This window comes from Ochotona curzoniae, unplaced genomic scaffold (assembly GCF_017591425.1).
Source record: "Ochotona curzoniae isolate NIBS_2020 unplaced genomic scaffold, NIBS_Ocur_1.0 scaffold_3208, whole genome shotgun sequence".
NCBI classification, from domain to species: domain Eukaryota; kingdom Metazoa; phylum Chordata; class Mammalia; order Lagomorpha; family Ochotonidae; genus Ochotona; species Ochotona curzoniae.
In genome coordinates, this window is record NW_024467106.1 from 5,980,216 (window position 1) to 5,997,342 (window position 17,127).

Consider the following 17,127-nt stretch of genomic DNA (forward strand, 5'->3'; position numbering starts at 1 on the left):
TCTGACAAAAGCGCAGTCTTGTGGAGGGGCACTGCGACAGTGGCCGAAGTCCCAGTTGCTGACCTGTACGTAAGCCAGGACATCAGGGACCGTTTCTTTGCTTGAATCTGCACACTCAGGCAGCCCCAGAGAAGATTAAAAGTGGCTGTTGACATGGAGCCAGCAAGAAGGCTCCCGTCAGGAATATGCTAGAGAAAAACCACAGGTCACACAGTATGCCACTTGCACCCACAGACAGGGCTTAGATGCAGAGCCAAGGTCACTCTAAGATAACCCTGTCCCCTCCCAGGGGCTGGCACTCCTAACTACAGAGGTCAAATTCTGCCACGGCTGGGACAAGAGAGTTTTTCCATCTCTGGGCCCAGTGGGTCAAGGAGAGAGCTGGGTGATATGGGCATACCATAGATGGGGCCTCAGCCCCTGGGTATCGAGGGGCGGGGAAGCTGTCAAGTCCGAGGCCTGGGCCTGGCTTGGAGCTACCCCCTGGGCACTTGCAGACAGATTGGCCACTTCTTCTGCCAGGCCCATCGGGAGTGATGGCCAAGTGCTCTGTATACTTGGATTAGTTCTGTCACACCAAGGAACAGAAGGGCCTTGTGAAATCAGGAGATTTGAGCTGAAGGCTCCGAGGGCCTTGGGAATCTCGCCTGCTGCTCAAGTTACCTCCCGTCCTGGAGAGGGGCAGGATGTTTGTAATGTCATTTAGGAAAAGAACCAAGCATCTGCTAACGCGAAAATTAGCAAACTTCCTTCCCACCCTGCCATCAGCACTGGGGCTTTTTGCTACTGACCTTACGAATGATTTATTAAAATCATGACCTTAACATTTCATCGTTTCTGGCTGGTCCAGGTTTCAAACAGTCTCGTGTGTGCTCAGACCTTGAGTCGAAAAATGAAGCCCAGTGTCTTAGTCAAAACAAACAAACAGCTGAGGTCTTCAGGCTTAAAATAAGCCAGCTGACTGGCCCTGGACACACTGAAGTTCTCAGAAGACTCTTGACTGGCCAGCAAAGGTGCAGCGGGCGGGGCCAGGCTGTCAGTTGATGAGGCTCACACCCTGAACGAGGGCCGCTCCCCCAATCCAGGGCAAACAGCTTTACCAGAAAGGGAAGGTGGGGATGGGTGTGGACTCCAGGGTCCTGGCCAGGTCCTGCCACGCTTCAAGGCCAGGTATGGGGATAACTTGGGAATGACGCCTTGGCTTCTGGTGTGTTCAAAAGCCTGGACAGAAATGAGACAGCAAGACTCCCACACTTGTTCCTAGCAGTGGACCGCCCAGTGGTGGGGCTCAACGAATCTCTAACGGCTTGGGAATTTCAGCCTTGATTTAGACTTTCAACAGGGTTCACTGAGCCCTCGCTGTTCCTCCTCCTAGTTCAGGGACCACTGTGACCCCAGCTTTTGATGGTTATACAGGACACCTCATTTTCTGTCGAGATGGGTCCTACATCCTGGAGAGACCTACTGGAGTCCCTCACAAAAGGAAAAGATGGCATTGTGTGCACAGATGGGAACTATGTGGTGGGTGGAAAAAAAAAAAGAATCTAAATGTTTTTTGCATGGGCTGAACACAGAACCCCTTCTTTTCCAGCCAGACTCAGCACAGGGGTCTCGAGCCCTGCATAAACCAGAAAGCCACGGGCAAGCCAGTGCCCCGTGTGCCGACAGAGGCCTGAAGTGTGCACGTGGAACATTCCTGCAGCACGACCTGGAGGCCTCATGGAGCAGCACATCAGCCCCAGAGTTTTCCCTGGATGCTCTCCCAGGCCACAGGAAGCAGCGGGCTGGCCAGGTACAGAGCCATAGCTGGAATTCTAGAATCAAAATGCAAATGAAACACGAAGACACCGCTGGCTGGCCATCACAGCTAGAACAGTAACTGTGCTCTTTCAAAGTATTCTACCAGCAACTCATTAAAAAGTGTAACTTTTCAGGACCAGCGAGGTGGCTTTCAGGCTAATCCTGCACTCTAGTGCTGGCATCCCATCTGGATGCTGGTTCGAATACCAGCTACTCCACTTTTGATCCAGCTCTCAACTCATGTACCTGGAAGAGCAGAGGAAGATGGCTAAGTACTTGGGTCCCTGAGGGAGAAGAGGAAGAAGCTCCTGGCTTCAATCTGCTCAGCTCTGACCTCACCATTTAGGGAGTGAACCAACAGGTGGACTCTCTCTCTCTCTCTCTTTTTTCCTGTCTTTCCTATAAATCTGCCTCTCAGATAAAAATAAATAAATCTGAAAAAAAAAATAAGTGTAACTTTTTATCAAAACATAAAGCATACCAAAAAGTAGTACAATGGACTCACACAAGCCTTTACTAAGCCTCACTAGCTATCATTTTGGCTCATGTCAACTTCCTGGAATCCAGGTACAAAATTACATATGTGCATTTTTTTCTGGGCCAATGAGAGCAAAATGCAAATTTTTACAATTATTTCTCTCAGTTACTTTATCAAGCATCTCCTAAGAATAAGACTATCCTCATGTACAGAGATACAATGGTATGGTCTCACACACAATGCACATTCAAAGTCTGTTAATTACCCAAAAAAAATTTTTTTTAAGATTTATTTCATTTTTTTATTGGAAAGGTAGATAGAGAGAAGGAGATACAGAAAGACCTTCCATCCCCAAAATGGCTGCAACAGCCAGAGCTGAGCTGATCCATAGCCAGGAGCCTCTTCCAGGTCTCCCACGCGGGTGCAGGGTCCCAAGGCTTTTAGGCCGTCCTTGACTGCTTTCCCGGGCCACAGGCAGGGAGCTGGATGGGAAGTGGAGCCGCTGGGATAGAACCAGCGCACACGTGGGATCCCGACTGATGCAAGCAGAGAATCTAACCACTAGGCTGTTGTGTCTGGCCCTGTTGTTACTGGTTTGGCTTCTTTATAGAAAATATTTCTTAATCCTGGATCATACCCTGCATTTGGATACCATCTCCTTATGAATGCAATGAGCATATTACTGAAGCAATAATCCTCACACAGACAGAATGGAAAGCACTGACAGCTAGGCTAGCGGTATGGATAGATGTGCACGGGGATGCTGGCTATATCGCTGCCAGAGGCCACTGAAGGAGAATCACTGAAAAAGTTACGGTTCATCCAGACACTGGAGTACTTGTAGCTGTTAGAAATGGGCAAATGTGGGCCCGACACAGTAGCCTAGTGGCTAAAGTCCTCTTCTTGCATGCAATAGGATCCCATATGGGCACCGATTCATATCCCAGCTGTTCCCTGCTTGGGCCTGGAAAAGCAATCAAGGACAGCCCAAAGCCTTGGGTCCCTGCATCCACATGGGAGACTCACAGGAAGCTCCTGGCTTCAGATTGGCTCAGCTTTAGCAGTTGCAGCCACTTGGGGAGTAAACCAACAGATGGAAGATCTTTCTCTATGTATCTCCTTTTCTCTATAAACCTGACTTTCCAATAAAAATTAAATAAATCTTTTTAAAAATGGTAAATGACATCCACACACACATTGAGCTGGAATTGCATCACAAGTGACAAGGGGTTCTGGACAAGCTCCCATGCAGCATTGGGCTCTGCTCCCAGCTTGAGGGGGGCGAGAAGGCACCCATTCTGAAATGGCTTACTTCTGTAAGAATAGAATGACACAGTGACAAAAGGCCACTGAGGCAAACACACAGTAAGCAGAGACAGGGCAAGAAACAGCCACCCCAACCAATGGACGTGTGCACAGACAGACATGGTCTAGACAAGTCACAGAAAGGCAGTTCTAACACACGTTGCATGTGGACAAGCCGGGCAGACACTGCTGGGTAAAAGCAGCCAGGCACACCGAGGCACACAGGCACCCCGCACACTGTGTCCAGGTACACACACACACACACGGGAATCCTGCACACTGTGTCCAGGTACACACACACACACACACACACACGGGAACCCTGCACACTATGTCCAGGTACACACACACACACACGGGAACCCCACACAGTGTGTCCAGGCACACACACAGACACACGGGAATCCTGCACACTGTGTCCAGGTACACACACACATAGACAGACACACAGGACCCACGCACACTACATCCAGCTACATACACACAGAGGACCCACACATACTGTGTCCAGGTACACGCACACACACACAGACACACGGGTCCCCCGCACACTGTGTCCAGGGTCACACACAGGACCCCCATGTGCATGCCCAGCACACAGACAGACACACAGGAGGGAGGCCTGACATGAGCTGTCCAGGCAGGTAGGATGCACACAGGTACAAAGGGGCATGCATGGTGGCTGCTAGGGCTGGGAAGAGGAGGAAGAGGGTCTTTTAATGGACAGTTTCAGTTTAACAAGATAAGAACCACACGGGAAATGGTCACCCATTGATGTGCATGTGCTTTACACAACTGAATGAACACTTGGAAATGGTTAAGATGGAAGATACGGTGTTATACATATTTTACAATCACAGCAGGCAGTGAAGGCCCTTGTATCCCTGATCAGTATGCCTGAGTTCAAGTCCAGCTCCCCTGACTCCAGCTCCCTGCCAGTGCACACCCCCAGGAGTCAGCAGACAAAGGCTTGAGCACCTGGGTCCCTGCCACCTGCACAGGAGACCTGGACTGGGCTCTCAACTCCCAGCTCTGGCCTGGCACAGGCCTGGCTTTCGTAAGCATCTGGGGAGTGAATCAGTAGATGGAAATTCTGTATGTGCGTGTATTTGTGTGTGTCTGTCTTGCAAATAAATAAAAATCATTAAGAAAAAAAAAAAAGAATGGACACTGAGGTTAAGCCACCACTTGCTACACTATCAGCCCATATCCAAGTGCAAACTGCCTTTCCCGCTAGTCGGCTTTCAGTCCAACTTCCTGTTTATTCACGTGGGAGGGCAACAGGGATAGCTCAAGGGCCTGGGTCCTTGCCTTCCATGTGGGAGACCAGCATGGAGTTCCTGGCTCCTAATTCAGGCTAGGCCCAGACCTCTGCGGTCATTTGGGGAGTGCCAATGCATAGATGATCTCTTCCTTTCTCTCTTTCACTCTGTTACTCTGCCTTTCAAATGAATAAAGCGGAAGAGTTGCCCAAAAAGTTCCTCCATGTCCCAGTCCCCAGCCCTCTCTCGCCAAACCACAGTCCTGACTGCCTTGAGTTTCCTTGGAGTTTCATCACTAAGTGTGGACAGTCAGGGTCACAATTCAGCCTTGCCCACTTTCTTTAAAATCCATGTGCACACTCTAAACCAGTTTCCATCTACACCCAGCCTCTCTACCCCTTCATATGCCTCACTAGGCCTGAGTGAATAACCCAAGCCATTCGAGCCACCCAGCTCCCCACATCCATGCTGTGAGTCTGCCCTCGGCACTTCCTGCAGGTCGGTGGCAGGAAAAAGAGGGCTCCGGCCAGATGGGATCAGGTGCAGGGACTTCATGAGGCGGCACACAAGGCCTCCCCATCTGCAAGGCCAGTGACCAGGGCCGTTCACTCTGGTTCTGTCATTTCCTTCCCATCTGTCAGCTCAGCTAATTCAGGGAAGACGTTCCCCCATTTACTACTTAGTTTATCCAGGTGGGTCACATGTACCTTGCCTCACACTTAGTGGTATTAGGATAAAAAAACTGGTCCTGCCAACATCACCTTGGGGTGATCCACCATCTGATAGGTTTCCAATCGTTGTAATTACTGTCCTTCTGAAGTTCACACCACCTCACGACCAGGCTCCGAGCTCCTGCTGGCTCGGCCCTCCCGGGTCCTGACTGCTTCCTTCCCCTGGGACCGGGCAGATGAACCAGGCTCAGAGGGAGCACATCCTGTCACCCCTTGGAGTCAGCCAGTCCTCGGGGAAGCCCTGCGCTCTCATGGGGAGATGGCATCATTTCAGGACCACAATCTGGAACTCACACGGATGTTTCCAGTTCAAGTTCAGGGTGCCTCCCCGACCCACAACCTGCTTATACATTCCTTCCATAGCATGTCCGTACTGCCTTTCTTCTACATCAAAAACCCAGGCTCCCAGCACTCCAAGACTGCTAGAGTAACCAGATCCCATCATTACTTACGTATCATAGGCCACCATACCCAGTCTCAGGGCAGCACTGACATTACAGGGGAAAAAATCAAACTTCTCCCGACTCTCCCCCCATCCTTTGCAAATCACATCTCCCATCAAGGTCAGCCTGCACTGGCCCTCAGCACCTCCCTCTGACCCTCCTTGAAGCCTGCTCTGCAAGTGGCTACAGGTGTACCGGCCTCGGGATGGGCTCACGGGAACACCATTCATTGCGGTCTTGCACGCCCCTGACAGTATAATGTGTCTGTTCTCTCTCTTCAGAGTCAGTTGTCCCGGATGGAAAATCCACATGTTTTTCTTTCCTTGATCTAACTTTTGACGTTATTTCATCTTTCTTGATAAAGAAAAGTGTCAAATCTTTTTTGTTCAAAAGATGAAGGTAATGAAGCTTTCTCTGCCTTGTAAGTCATTCGCTATTTTTGCCTACGACTGCGAAGGATTTGTTTCTGATCCTTTAAGATCCACTAGTTTGGGGAGCCAGTGTGTATCCTGACTGCTCCGCTTCTGATCCAGGCAGGCTGAAGCCCACACCTCAACCCAGCTCTCCTGTGTGGGTCCCGACACTTGAGCCATGCCTGTCGCCTCCCCGAGTACGTGCTAGCAGGAAGCTGGAATCAGAACAGCAACCGGGACTTGGGCCCAGGTACTCGACAGGTAACCCAAGCAATGGCCTTGCTGCTAAACCAAACAAACCCCGACTTCCATTGTGATACGAAAAACCTTCCTCGCTTCATGAAGGCATATTCTGTCACAGTGCTCTGTACCTGGGTTCCTTCCAGCTCACTGCTCACTTCCGTAAGAATTTTTCTTGTACCTGCTGTCGCCTCGTTTCTGACTTTGCTGCTTCACCTGGGCTCTGCTCATGGCTCACAGCTCGATCCGAAGGGCACCACGCTCTGCTCACTGGGTTCTGCCACTCGGGATCTTTCTGCCACGCACTCGGCAACTAGCAAGGATGAGTCCCTCTTCTGTCCTGGAATAGCCTCGTGTGATATTTGATGGCAGTAACTGCCTGTTGCTCATTTTTAAGCCAATTCATTTTCCAAAACTTTTCTCAAAAGTGAACATGATTCAGAAGTCCTTTTTAGCTTCATGAAGCTCTTGTTTCATGCTGACTTTATGTAGTGTCCAAAACACAGCAGCTGCTGAGACTGAACACAGCACACACAATCTTCTTTTCCCTTTGCCATTTGACTTTCTCTTAGGTTTGAGGTCTTGTCCTAGAAGGGACCACCGCTGGCTGGTTCCTGGGGAGTCATACAGCTACTGCCCCCAACAGTGTCTATGAACCCATTAGTCCACCTTGTGCCAAGCCCCAGGCCAAAGCCCCACTCGGCGTCAACTGCTGAGGCCACACTGAAGTGCCCGCCCTCCCACGAAGCCTGTGGGCAAGGATGGGTCCACCTGTGCTCACTCTGCTTCCCCTGCCTCAGATGCCGAGACCCTCACGGCCTTGTGGATGGTGCTGGTGTGTTCCCAGTCACCTGGATTTTGAAGGCAGATGGGAATAACTTTTTATCTAGCTTTTGTCTCTTTGTTTATTTAAGATTTATTTATCTAACTATTTCAAAGATAGAGTTACAAAGAGAGATGGAATCGTCTATCTACTGGTTCCCCACTCCCCAGATGACTGCAATGACCAGACTTGGGCCGGGCTAAAGGGTTCCATCCCATGTGGTGGCAGGGGCCCAACCACGTAGGGCATCTTCTGTTGCTTTCCCAAGCACATTAGTAAAAAACCAAATTGGAAGTGGACCAGCTGGGCCTTGAACCAGTGCCCACATGGGAGACAGAGTTGAAGAGTGGCTTCATACGCCATTCTACAACACTGTCCTGTCATCCAGGTTTACTGTAAATGTTGCTCACAACCTTCAGAGTTTATTGTCTAGTTGCTATGAAGGTGGAGGAATTTAGAGAGAATAAAATTCTATCTTACTGGAACCACAGAAATGGTCTCTTGGTGGACATTTGTGTCTGAGTTCATCTCCTTTCTTATATAATTAGATGGGAGTCAAAGATGCCAGCAGTCTAGCCCAGCATCAGCTGAACACCATGGAGACTCCAGTGCTTTCCCCTCCCCAAGAGATTCCAGCAGGGTCTGGCTTCAGAGCAAAGTGGGGCCCCTAAACTAGCACTGCACCCTCAAAGCATTCACACCCTGCCTTACTGTCTCCCCAGGTTCAGAGAGCCAGTCTGGGGCAGGCCAAGCAACATCCTAGGGTGAAGTGAGACCTCCAGACCCAAGGCCTCCACCAGGGGTCCTGTGGGTGACAGGGCCGGAGTCCCAGCCAACAGCTAGGCCTGCGTTTTCCCCCTTACAGTTCTGTCACTCTTCTTGTGACACTAGGAAGCACAGCTGCTGAAAACACCAGTGAATGTGCACACAGAACACGGAAGCCAGGCCCTGGCCCGTGGGCTCACAGTGTCTTCCACGGCAGAGGTTTCTGCTGGGCTTTGTGGCCAGGGATACAGACAGTGGCCCTGCACTGCTCAGCACAGCAGCTGAGAGCCTGGGTGGCAGGGGTGGATGCAGAGGGGAGGACCACTGGGTCAGTGGCATACACGGAAAATACACGTGGGACTTGGAGGACTCTGTTTGAAGGAGAAGGAAAGTCAGTGTGTTCATAATTACATGTGCCTTCCATGTTGAAATGGCACTACTTCAGAAATTATGCATTTCGGACCCAGCATAGTAGCCTTGCACACACTGGGATCCCACATGGGTGCTGGTTCTAATCCCGGCAGCCTTGCTTCCCATCCAGCTCCCTGCTTGTAGCCTGCGAAAGCAGTAAAGGACAACCCAAAGCCCTGGGACTCTGCACCCATATGGGAGACCTGGAGGATGCCCCTGGCTCCTAGCTTCGGATCAGCAGTTCTGGCTGTTGCAGTTGTGTCGGGGGGGGGGGGGGGTGGATCATCGGATGGAAGATCTTCCTCTCTGTCTCTCCTCTCTGTGTATCTGACTTTCCAATAAAAAATAATAAAAAAAAATCTTTTTAAAAATTACTCATTTGAAACGCACTATCAAAAAAAAAAGTCTCTTGAGGGTTGTTGGTTTTTTGTTTTTTTGTTTTGTTTTGCTTTTTAATGTGGCTTCTTAGAAAGTTTCAAGTTGCCCACTGGCTCAGATAATATCTATTGGGTGGCTCTGGTCTAGTGCTGCCCCAGCTGAACCACTTCTTCCCTCCTGCCTGACTGCCTCACCAGGCAGCCCAGTCCTGTCTGGGTGCACCTGCAGGAGGCCACAGGATGTGGCTGCTCTCATCCCCCATCAGCGTCAGCGGGGGCAATTTCAGAGAGATGGAGAAGCGTCCACACCTGGTTCTGCCAACAGCCGGCCAGACGAGCAACGGAGGAACTCTCCTGGGTCCTTAGTTTCCTTCTTAGGACATCCAGAGCTAAGGATATGTCATACTGAACCGTGAGGATTGAATTCCTTCAGGCTCGTGGTATGCACACTGAGCTAGACATGCTTGGGATATTGGGAAAAAGCAATCGACAAGCCAGACGAAATTCCTGTTCTTAGGGAGCGTATGTTTCAGGAAAGAAAATGAGTTTCTAAAAATTTAATTTTTTCGGCCCCAGCACAATGGCGCAGTGGTTAAGGTCCTCGCCTTGCATGCCCAGGATCCCACATGGGCGCCGGTTCTAATCCCGGCAGCCCCGCTTCCCATCCAGCTCCCTGCCTGTGGCCCAGGAAAGCAGTCGAGGACGGCCCCAAAGCTTTGGGACCCTGCACCCGCGTGGGAGACCCGGAAGAAATTCCTGGCTCCTGGCTTCGGATCGGCATTGCATCGGTCGTTGCGCTCACTTGGGGAGTGAATCATTGGACGGAAGATCTTCCTCTCTGTCTCTCCTCTCTGTATATCCACCTTTCCAATAAAAAAAAAATAAAATGAATCTTTAAAAAAAAATTTAATTTTTTCACAGCACATGTTGAGTTTCTGCTTGGGATGCCTGCATCCTATTTTGAAGAACTGGGCCCAAGTTCCAACGAATCGACACTTCCAGCTCAGCTTCCTGTCAATGCAGTGGGAGGCAGTGGAAGATGGCCTGACTCCTAGGAGTGGTATCTGGATGAAGTTCTGGCCCCCTGGCTCTGGCCTGGCTCAGCTCTAGCTGTTGCAGGTAGCTGGGGAGTAAATCAGCAGATGGAAGACGTGTGTGTGTGTGTCCCTGTCACTCTGCCTTTCAAATAAATAAGCAAATATTTAAAAATTAAAATTCGAAGGCCAGCACAATGGCTCAGCTGTCTAATTTTTACCCTGCAAGTTCGAGCATCCCATATGTGTGCCAGTTCCTTTTCCAGCTGCTCCACTCCCATCCGGCTCCCTGCTTGTGAAAGTAGAGGACGGCCCAAAGCCTTGGGACCCTGGGAGACCTGGAAGAGGCTCCTGACTCCAGATCAGCTCAGGTCCAGTCACTGCAGCCAATTGGGGAGTAAACCAGTGGATAGGAGATCTTCCTCTCTGTCTCGCCTTCTCTCTGTAAATCTGCCTTTTCAATAAAATCTTTAAACAAAAAATAAGAGGAGCCAGTATGGTGACACAGCAAGCTAATCCTCTACCCATGTGGCACTGGCATCCCACATGGGCACCGGTTCCAGCTGCTTCACTTCCCATCCAGCTCCCTGCTTGTGGTCTGGGAAAGCAGCCGAGGACGGCCCAAGCCCTTGGGACCCTGCACCCCCTTGGGGAGCCTGGAGGAGGCTCCTGCCTTCAGATCAGCTCAGCCCTGGCCACTGCAGCTGTCTAGGGAGTAAACCAGCAGACTTCTTTCTCTGTTTCTTTCTCATTCTGTAAAATCAGACTTTCAAATAAAAATAAATCTTTTAAAAAATTTTTCAAATTAGATTGAGCTTTCTTCCCCACAACTCATGCTGTGGTCTGCTCCTCTCCATTTCAACCCCGTCCTGTGTGTGCGCCTTCCCTGTAACGCAGCCCTCTGCTCAACGCTACCAGCCTTCCTCGGGGATGTGCTCACCACACACACCCAGCACTCTCTGTCCCAGGACACACAGATTGCTCCCAGCCTGAGTAGAAGCTCAGAGCCAGAACTCCTTCCCTGTTTGGGTACCAGCCACCTGCTCAGCTCCGTGTCACTTACGGCAAACTCCTCGGGGGTCACTTTCAATACGTCGAAGACGACGGCGTCGTAGCTCTTGCTGGCATAGTCGCAGCTCTGGCCGTCCAGGGAGTCGGAGCTGCTGCCCTGTGGGGTGGGGAGACAATGCCGTTGAACCACTGAGTCCAGGCCTATCCCAACCACCGCCCCACCAGCCTCTGGATTGGGGCTGCTGGGATGGGGCAGGGCAGAACAAGATGGCAGAAGAAGCTTCTAAAGCATAGTACTCCACTCTATTCCAGGCACTCCATGTGTCTAAGCTTGTTCAGCATCATGAGGACCCTGTGGATATGTACCAGGGATGTTCCCATTACACAGATGGGAAAGTAGAGGCAATGCCATGTCATCAGTCTGAAAGCCAGAATGTCAATCTAGTTTGGGACCTATGTGAGCCCCTAACCTGACTTCTATCACTACACCCTGACTACCTCCAGCCTGTGAGAGTATGGGGTGAGGATGGCGGGTGGGGAGGGATAGACAAATCTAGTCAGGCATCCCCCGTCCAAGGGAGTGGGCCCCAATGCCCAGCAGGTCCATGTAGATAATCTGTCCTGATGGGTCTAGGGCGTATCACCTCGCTTCACCTTGCTCTCCCTCCGTACGGGAAGTCACTGCTAGGAAAACTGCCATGCGGAAGGTAAAACACTGACCCTCAGCTTACGGCACGTCGGGGCTCCTGTGGCTGAGGGGCTGCAAGGGAACCACAGGGCTCCTGAGGCTGAGGGGCTCCTGCGGCTGAGGGGCTGCAAGGGGACCACAGGACTCCTGAGGCTGAGGGGCTCCTGAGGCTGAGGGGCTCCTGCGGCTGAGGGGCTGCAAGGGGACCACAGGGCTCCTGAGGCTGAGGGGCTCCTGCGGCTGAGGGGCTGCAGGGGGACCATAGGGCCCCGGCGGCTGCCGTCAGAGCAGTGCTTAGGAACGTCTCGATGTTGAGGACACTCTCTGCCCTGTGTGTAAAGAAAGGGGCCCTCATAAAAAGTATATAAATATATCCAGCTCAGTCTCTGCAAACACGGCTGACTTCATGAAACTCAACACCGAGGGGGGATCCCAAAATACTGAATGCACCTTCCCTTTAATTTTGTTGAATTTCACCAAGCCCCATTTTGGAGAATCAATTGAGCTTACCACCACATCCCCCCCAAAAGAAATGATGCCCGGGTCATAGCTGGTTTTATTTGTCTTGACTTGTGAAGCAAGACTTTGTGGTCTCCTGAACCTCAACAGCCTGGACTGGGATTTAGAGAATACGCTTTTATTAATTCCTTTGAGTTCACTCTTTCCAAGCTGGCTATATCTGGAAAAAACTTTGCAATCTTACTGGAAACTGGTGTGTTCTTAAGCCAATGAGGGAAACCGACAGTCCACAACTGGAAAGAACAGGCTACAAAGCCGGGCAGCAGCGGCAGCCTTCAGCATTCCAAGGCCTGGCGACAGCAGCAGGAAGTGGCATGGAGGGTGAGGGGACTTCTGAAGTCACACGGGCCTGGCTCCCGGCTGGCTCCACGTAGGTCACCGTCCCCAACCCTGCCCATCTGTAAAATGATGTCAACCCTACTCCCACAGGGTTACGTGACACGGAGCTCGGAAAGGCTTCTGTAGCACCCACTTCCCTCCCTGGGAGATGCTGGATCGAGGGGCTGATGGGGTCCAGGCTTCCCTGAGGAGACCCCGTGTCAGAGTCAACCCCGGGACAATGACTGACACCAGCCTAGGTGATTCCAGAACAGGGCGGTGGACTACACTGCCCAGGTGGACGCCGAGCAGTGGCAACCACGCTTGTCCACCTGTCCGCAGCCATCCCGAGAAGCAGGTTCTTGGGGCACACCCCGCTGATTTTCTGCAGGACAGTGCAGGGAGGTCCACGGTAGAGACACTGGGAGAGTCACAGAGGCCCAGCTGTGAGCCCCCACCTGCCTGCCTGCCTGCGGACTCACGGCCAGCCATTTCCTCTCCCTTAGTCTAACCTTTCTCATCCACAGGCTGAGAACACAACTGGGCTGTTTGTGCCTGGCAGGGTTACTGGGAGGATTAAAATCAGAGAATGCCTGAGGGACACGTGAGAAGCAGCCACAGCTGTGGGAGGGGTGTGGATGTGCCACACAGTCCCCAAATCCACTGTGTCACCTCAGTGACACACACACATCCACTCATTCACTAGCTACTACTGTGCTGAGCACGTGCCAGGTACACATGGGCACATACAGGTCACAGGTGTGTGCACACACGGACAGGGGTACTTCTACGAGCTTGGAGGGGTGGAATTAGAAGCTAAGCTTCTTTTGATACACAATGTTTTTGTCTGTGATATCCACGCACAGAAGAGGGACTCCAAAGAGTTTTTATAGAGGTTAGGCTTTGGTCTTGCAGTTAAGATGTCACTGAGGATGCCCACGTCCCACGCTGGCACACCTGAGCTCAACTCCTGACCCCAGCTTGACGTTCATCAGGCCCAGGGAGGTGGCAGGTGACGGCTCAACAGCTGGCTTCCTCCCACTCACGTAGCAGGTCCTTTTCTCGAGTTCTCTCCTGATTTCAGCAGCCACAGCTCTCACAGGCAATTGGAAAATCAACCAGCAGATAAGACAGTGCTGCGTTCTCTCAATCTCTCTCTTACTACAGAGTGTCTCTATACATATTAACCACTATGCTATCGTGCCAGGTCCAGTAAGTCTTTTAAAAGTTCATGCAGGGCCCAGTGCCGTGGCCTAGTGGCTAAAGTCCTTGCCTTGAATGCCCCGGGATCCCATATGGGTGCCAGTTCTAATCCCAGCAGCTCCACTTCCCTTCCAGCTCCCTGCTTGTGGCCTGGGAAAGCACTCGAGGGCGGCCCAAAGCTTTGGGACCCTGCACCCGTGTGGGAGACCCAGAAGAAGTTCCTGGCTCCTGGCTTCAGATTGGCTCAGCTTCGGGCGTTGCGCTCTCGTGGGGAGTGAATCATCAGATGGAAGATCTTCCTCTCTGTCTCTCCTCCTCTCTGTATATCTGACTTCGCAATAAAAAAATAAACAAATCTTTTAAAAAAATAATATCTTTATAAAAAATAATAAAATAAAAAGTTCATGCAGAGTGCATATTATGCAAAACCTATACATGTATTTTGGGGGAAAAAAAAGTTTGCGGCAAAATAAACTTAGCTTTTAATTGCACATTCCATGAAGTTGTCTGAAGTGCCCTCACAGAGACACACACTGAGGCACAGGATGAGGGGCGCAGGCTCCCCAGGATTTCAGGGTTTGTAACTTTCCTCTGCACACCCCACTACTGAGCCTCCACACAAGTGCGCACTCACACTGATGGCTCTGCTGATCAACACATTCCTACTTAGGAGAGGAGAAGGAAGAGGAAGGAGAGGGGAGGGAGGAGGAAAAAGAGGGGAAGGAGAGAGGGGTGGTGCTACTGGGACCCCAGCTACTGTAACACCACGTGGGTCCCCTGGGGAATGCTGTAAAAAGGTACCCATAAGCCTAATTTGGGGGCAACAGATCAAAGCCCTGAGCATTTCTGGGAGACCTGTGTGGGAAAGAACAGGTCCCTCTGACTGTTCCGGAAGCCCAGCTTGACGGCTTGACAACCTGAGGATGACAAGGGCCCTGTGACCTCTGAACCCTGCCACTGCCTCACCTCAATAGCGGAGAAGCGGGGCCAGCCACGACTCCTGCAAGCCCCCATTTTTTGAAAGGCTTGGGAGGCAAACTCCCAAACCCCACACGGGGGCCCGAGCCCGGGGCTACTCCCAGATGCCCACTCCTCACAGCCATGTCCTGCTGAGCACAGTAAGCTAGGGCCTAGGCCACCTGCCACGACGCCTGTCTGACTTCACCCCGAACTGTGACCTGCACAGCAGCAGAGGCAGCCCTCCCCGGAAGGAGGCTGGGCCCTCTCTTGCCACCAAAACGGCCCTGGGTGGGATCCGTCTTTCTTTGAAGAGAAAGATTTCGGGAAACCTGCCACCCTCCTCAGAGCTGTCTACCCTCTGCGGTCCGCACCTGGCATGCTCCAGGCTGGGGTGGTACATGGAGGCACCAGGGCCCTGCGGCTGACCACGCCAGGCCCTCCCACCCGCAGTCCCAAGGCCCCCAACCCTACGTACCTGTGGAGTGGCGGAGGTGACCAACACGCTAGCCATCAGGCCATTCCTCTTGTACATAGTCTCCGGGCCGCAGGGAGCGTCAGGGCAGCCTCTGCCGGGGACATAACCCGCCTGGAGACGTCCTGCAAACAAGGCCAAGGCGGCCGTGAGAACCGGCTCGGAGTCCACAGGGGCCGCCCAGGGAGCCACGTGTTCTCACACCGAGTACTCAGGAGGGACAGCGGACCTTCTGTGGGCAGCCTCAGCGCTCATCTCGGCCCACAGGTGCAATCCTGTTGGGCTGAATAGTTTTCAAGTTAATTACCAACATCTACAAACCAGAAGACTCCACAAAGAACCGCTAGCAATCCTGACCCAGACTCCCCTGTGGCAGCTGTCAACAGTTTTGAACCCAGTTTCCAAGTAGGGCACTGAGGCCCAGACAGCTGGTAACTCACGCACTGGTGCCTACGCCCATGCTGTGCCCCTTGTAGCATCTCTCAACACCTGTTCAAGGTGTCACTTCCAGTGGTCAGTGTGAACCACCCCCATGGCCAGCTACACTCAGGCATACACACACACCTCCAGGCCACAGCCCACATATAATGTCCCAGGACAGATGGTAGCAGCCACCAGCTTTCTGGAGAGGGTGGGCAGGGGGGAGAAGGAAGGAGAGGGCAGAGAGCTCGGTTGGAAGCCAACTGCAACTGCTCCGGTGAGAGGGGAGGGGTCCTTGGGGCAGAGGCTGCAGCACCGAGACGTCAGAGAGTGGGAGATGGGAAGGACAGAGTCCATGGGGCTGGGTGGGAATGACCCACCCCTGGGAGAGACAGCCACTGGTGCGAAGTCCTCTCTGAGAGACCAGAAGGATGCTGTGTCCCTTGTGGGGAAACAACAGATTGCTGAGAACAATGATGCATTTGACCAAGGACGCACGGCACTTGTGGCGTTTGCGCGAAGTCACCATAGGAGACGCAGGCACCAGCACCAGGACAACAGGAACAAGGGTATCAGCCTCGCAGACTGCCTGTCTGGATCCCAGGCCCTGCCACACAGCAACCCGGCTCCCCTCCCACTACCTCAGCTCTGCCTTTTCAACCATGCTCGGCCCCTCCTTGAGCCGTCCACCCTGCCCACCTTGTCCCAAAGCACTCGGGAGAGTCCCAATGCCCAGAAATGTGCAGGTCTCCAGTGGCTTGCCTGTGGACATCAGGCGACAGCTCAGTTACAGCTAACTCAGGTGTCACGCTGGGGTGGCACTCACACAGGTCTAGGCCCTTGTCCTTTAGGACCTAGGGGTGGACAGTCCATAGCTCCCTCACCAGTGTGCCAGCAGAGCATGCACAAGACAGCTAACACGCCAAGTGCCAACAACTGCCCAACCCAGAGAGGACAGCACGCAAGGGCTCGCTGCACTTGACCCTCAACTTCTCTGGAGACCCAGAGATTCTCACAGCAAGGGGAAAAACAACAGGTTGAGCACGTGGGCGCTGGGTGGGCCAGAGTGCTTCTCTGTAGAAAGCACCTGCTTCTCCATTACTCTGGTGCCGCACTCCTGTACCCCAAGGGAGCCCTGGCTGGCACAGGAGTAAAAACTCAAGACATTGTGTAAGACAACATGTGGAGATGGCCAAACCAAACCCCCAGCCTGCTCAGCCGGGTCCCGACTACAAGCCTTGCTCCCCACTCGGCCGTCAACCACAAATCCTCTTCCCCCACAGCAAGACGCTGCCTCCCACTGACCGGGATGGCTCCAACTTTAAACAAACATGACAGACCAGCCCATGTGCTGGCAAGCAAGCGGAGAAGGGCAGCCCTCATCCACCGCTGGCGGGAAAGCCAAGCGTACAGCTGCCTCAGAGAACCTTGGTGGTTTCTTAAAAAGCAGAGCG

At 52.4% G+C, this 17,127-nt stretch overlaps 1 protein-coding gene across 11 annotated transcripts in view; it reads right to left on the bottom strand.

Moving 5' to 3' along the window:
* The window catches only part of RALGPS1 (Ral GEF with PH domain and SH3 binding motif 1), a 221,210-nt gene that overhangs the window by 177,443 nt on the left and 26,640 nt on the right, over window positions 1-17,127 (bottom strand). For 8 of the 11 annotated variants that reach the window (XM_041004451.1, XM_041004450.1, XM_041004448.1 and 5 more), the window contains exons 1-2: window positions 15,257-15,427; window positions 11,146-11,250 (exon numbers count right to left, since the gene is read on the bottom strand). In XM_041004451.1, the coding sequence (XP_040860385.1) occupies window positions 11,146-11,250; window positions 15,257-15,313 (162 nt within the window). In that variant the 5' untranslated portion in view covers window positions 15,314-15,427. Of the gene's footprint in view, window positions 1-11,145; window positions 11,251-15,256; window positions 15,428-17,127 lie in introns of those variants that run through there. The other 3 variants (XM_041004447.1, XM_041004449.1, XM_041004446.1) reach the window with 1 other exon arrangement.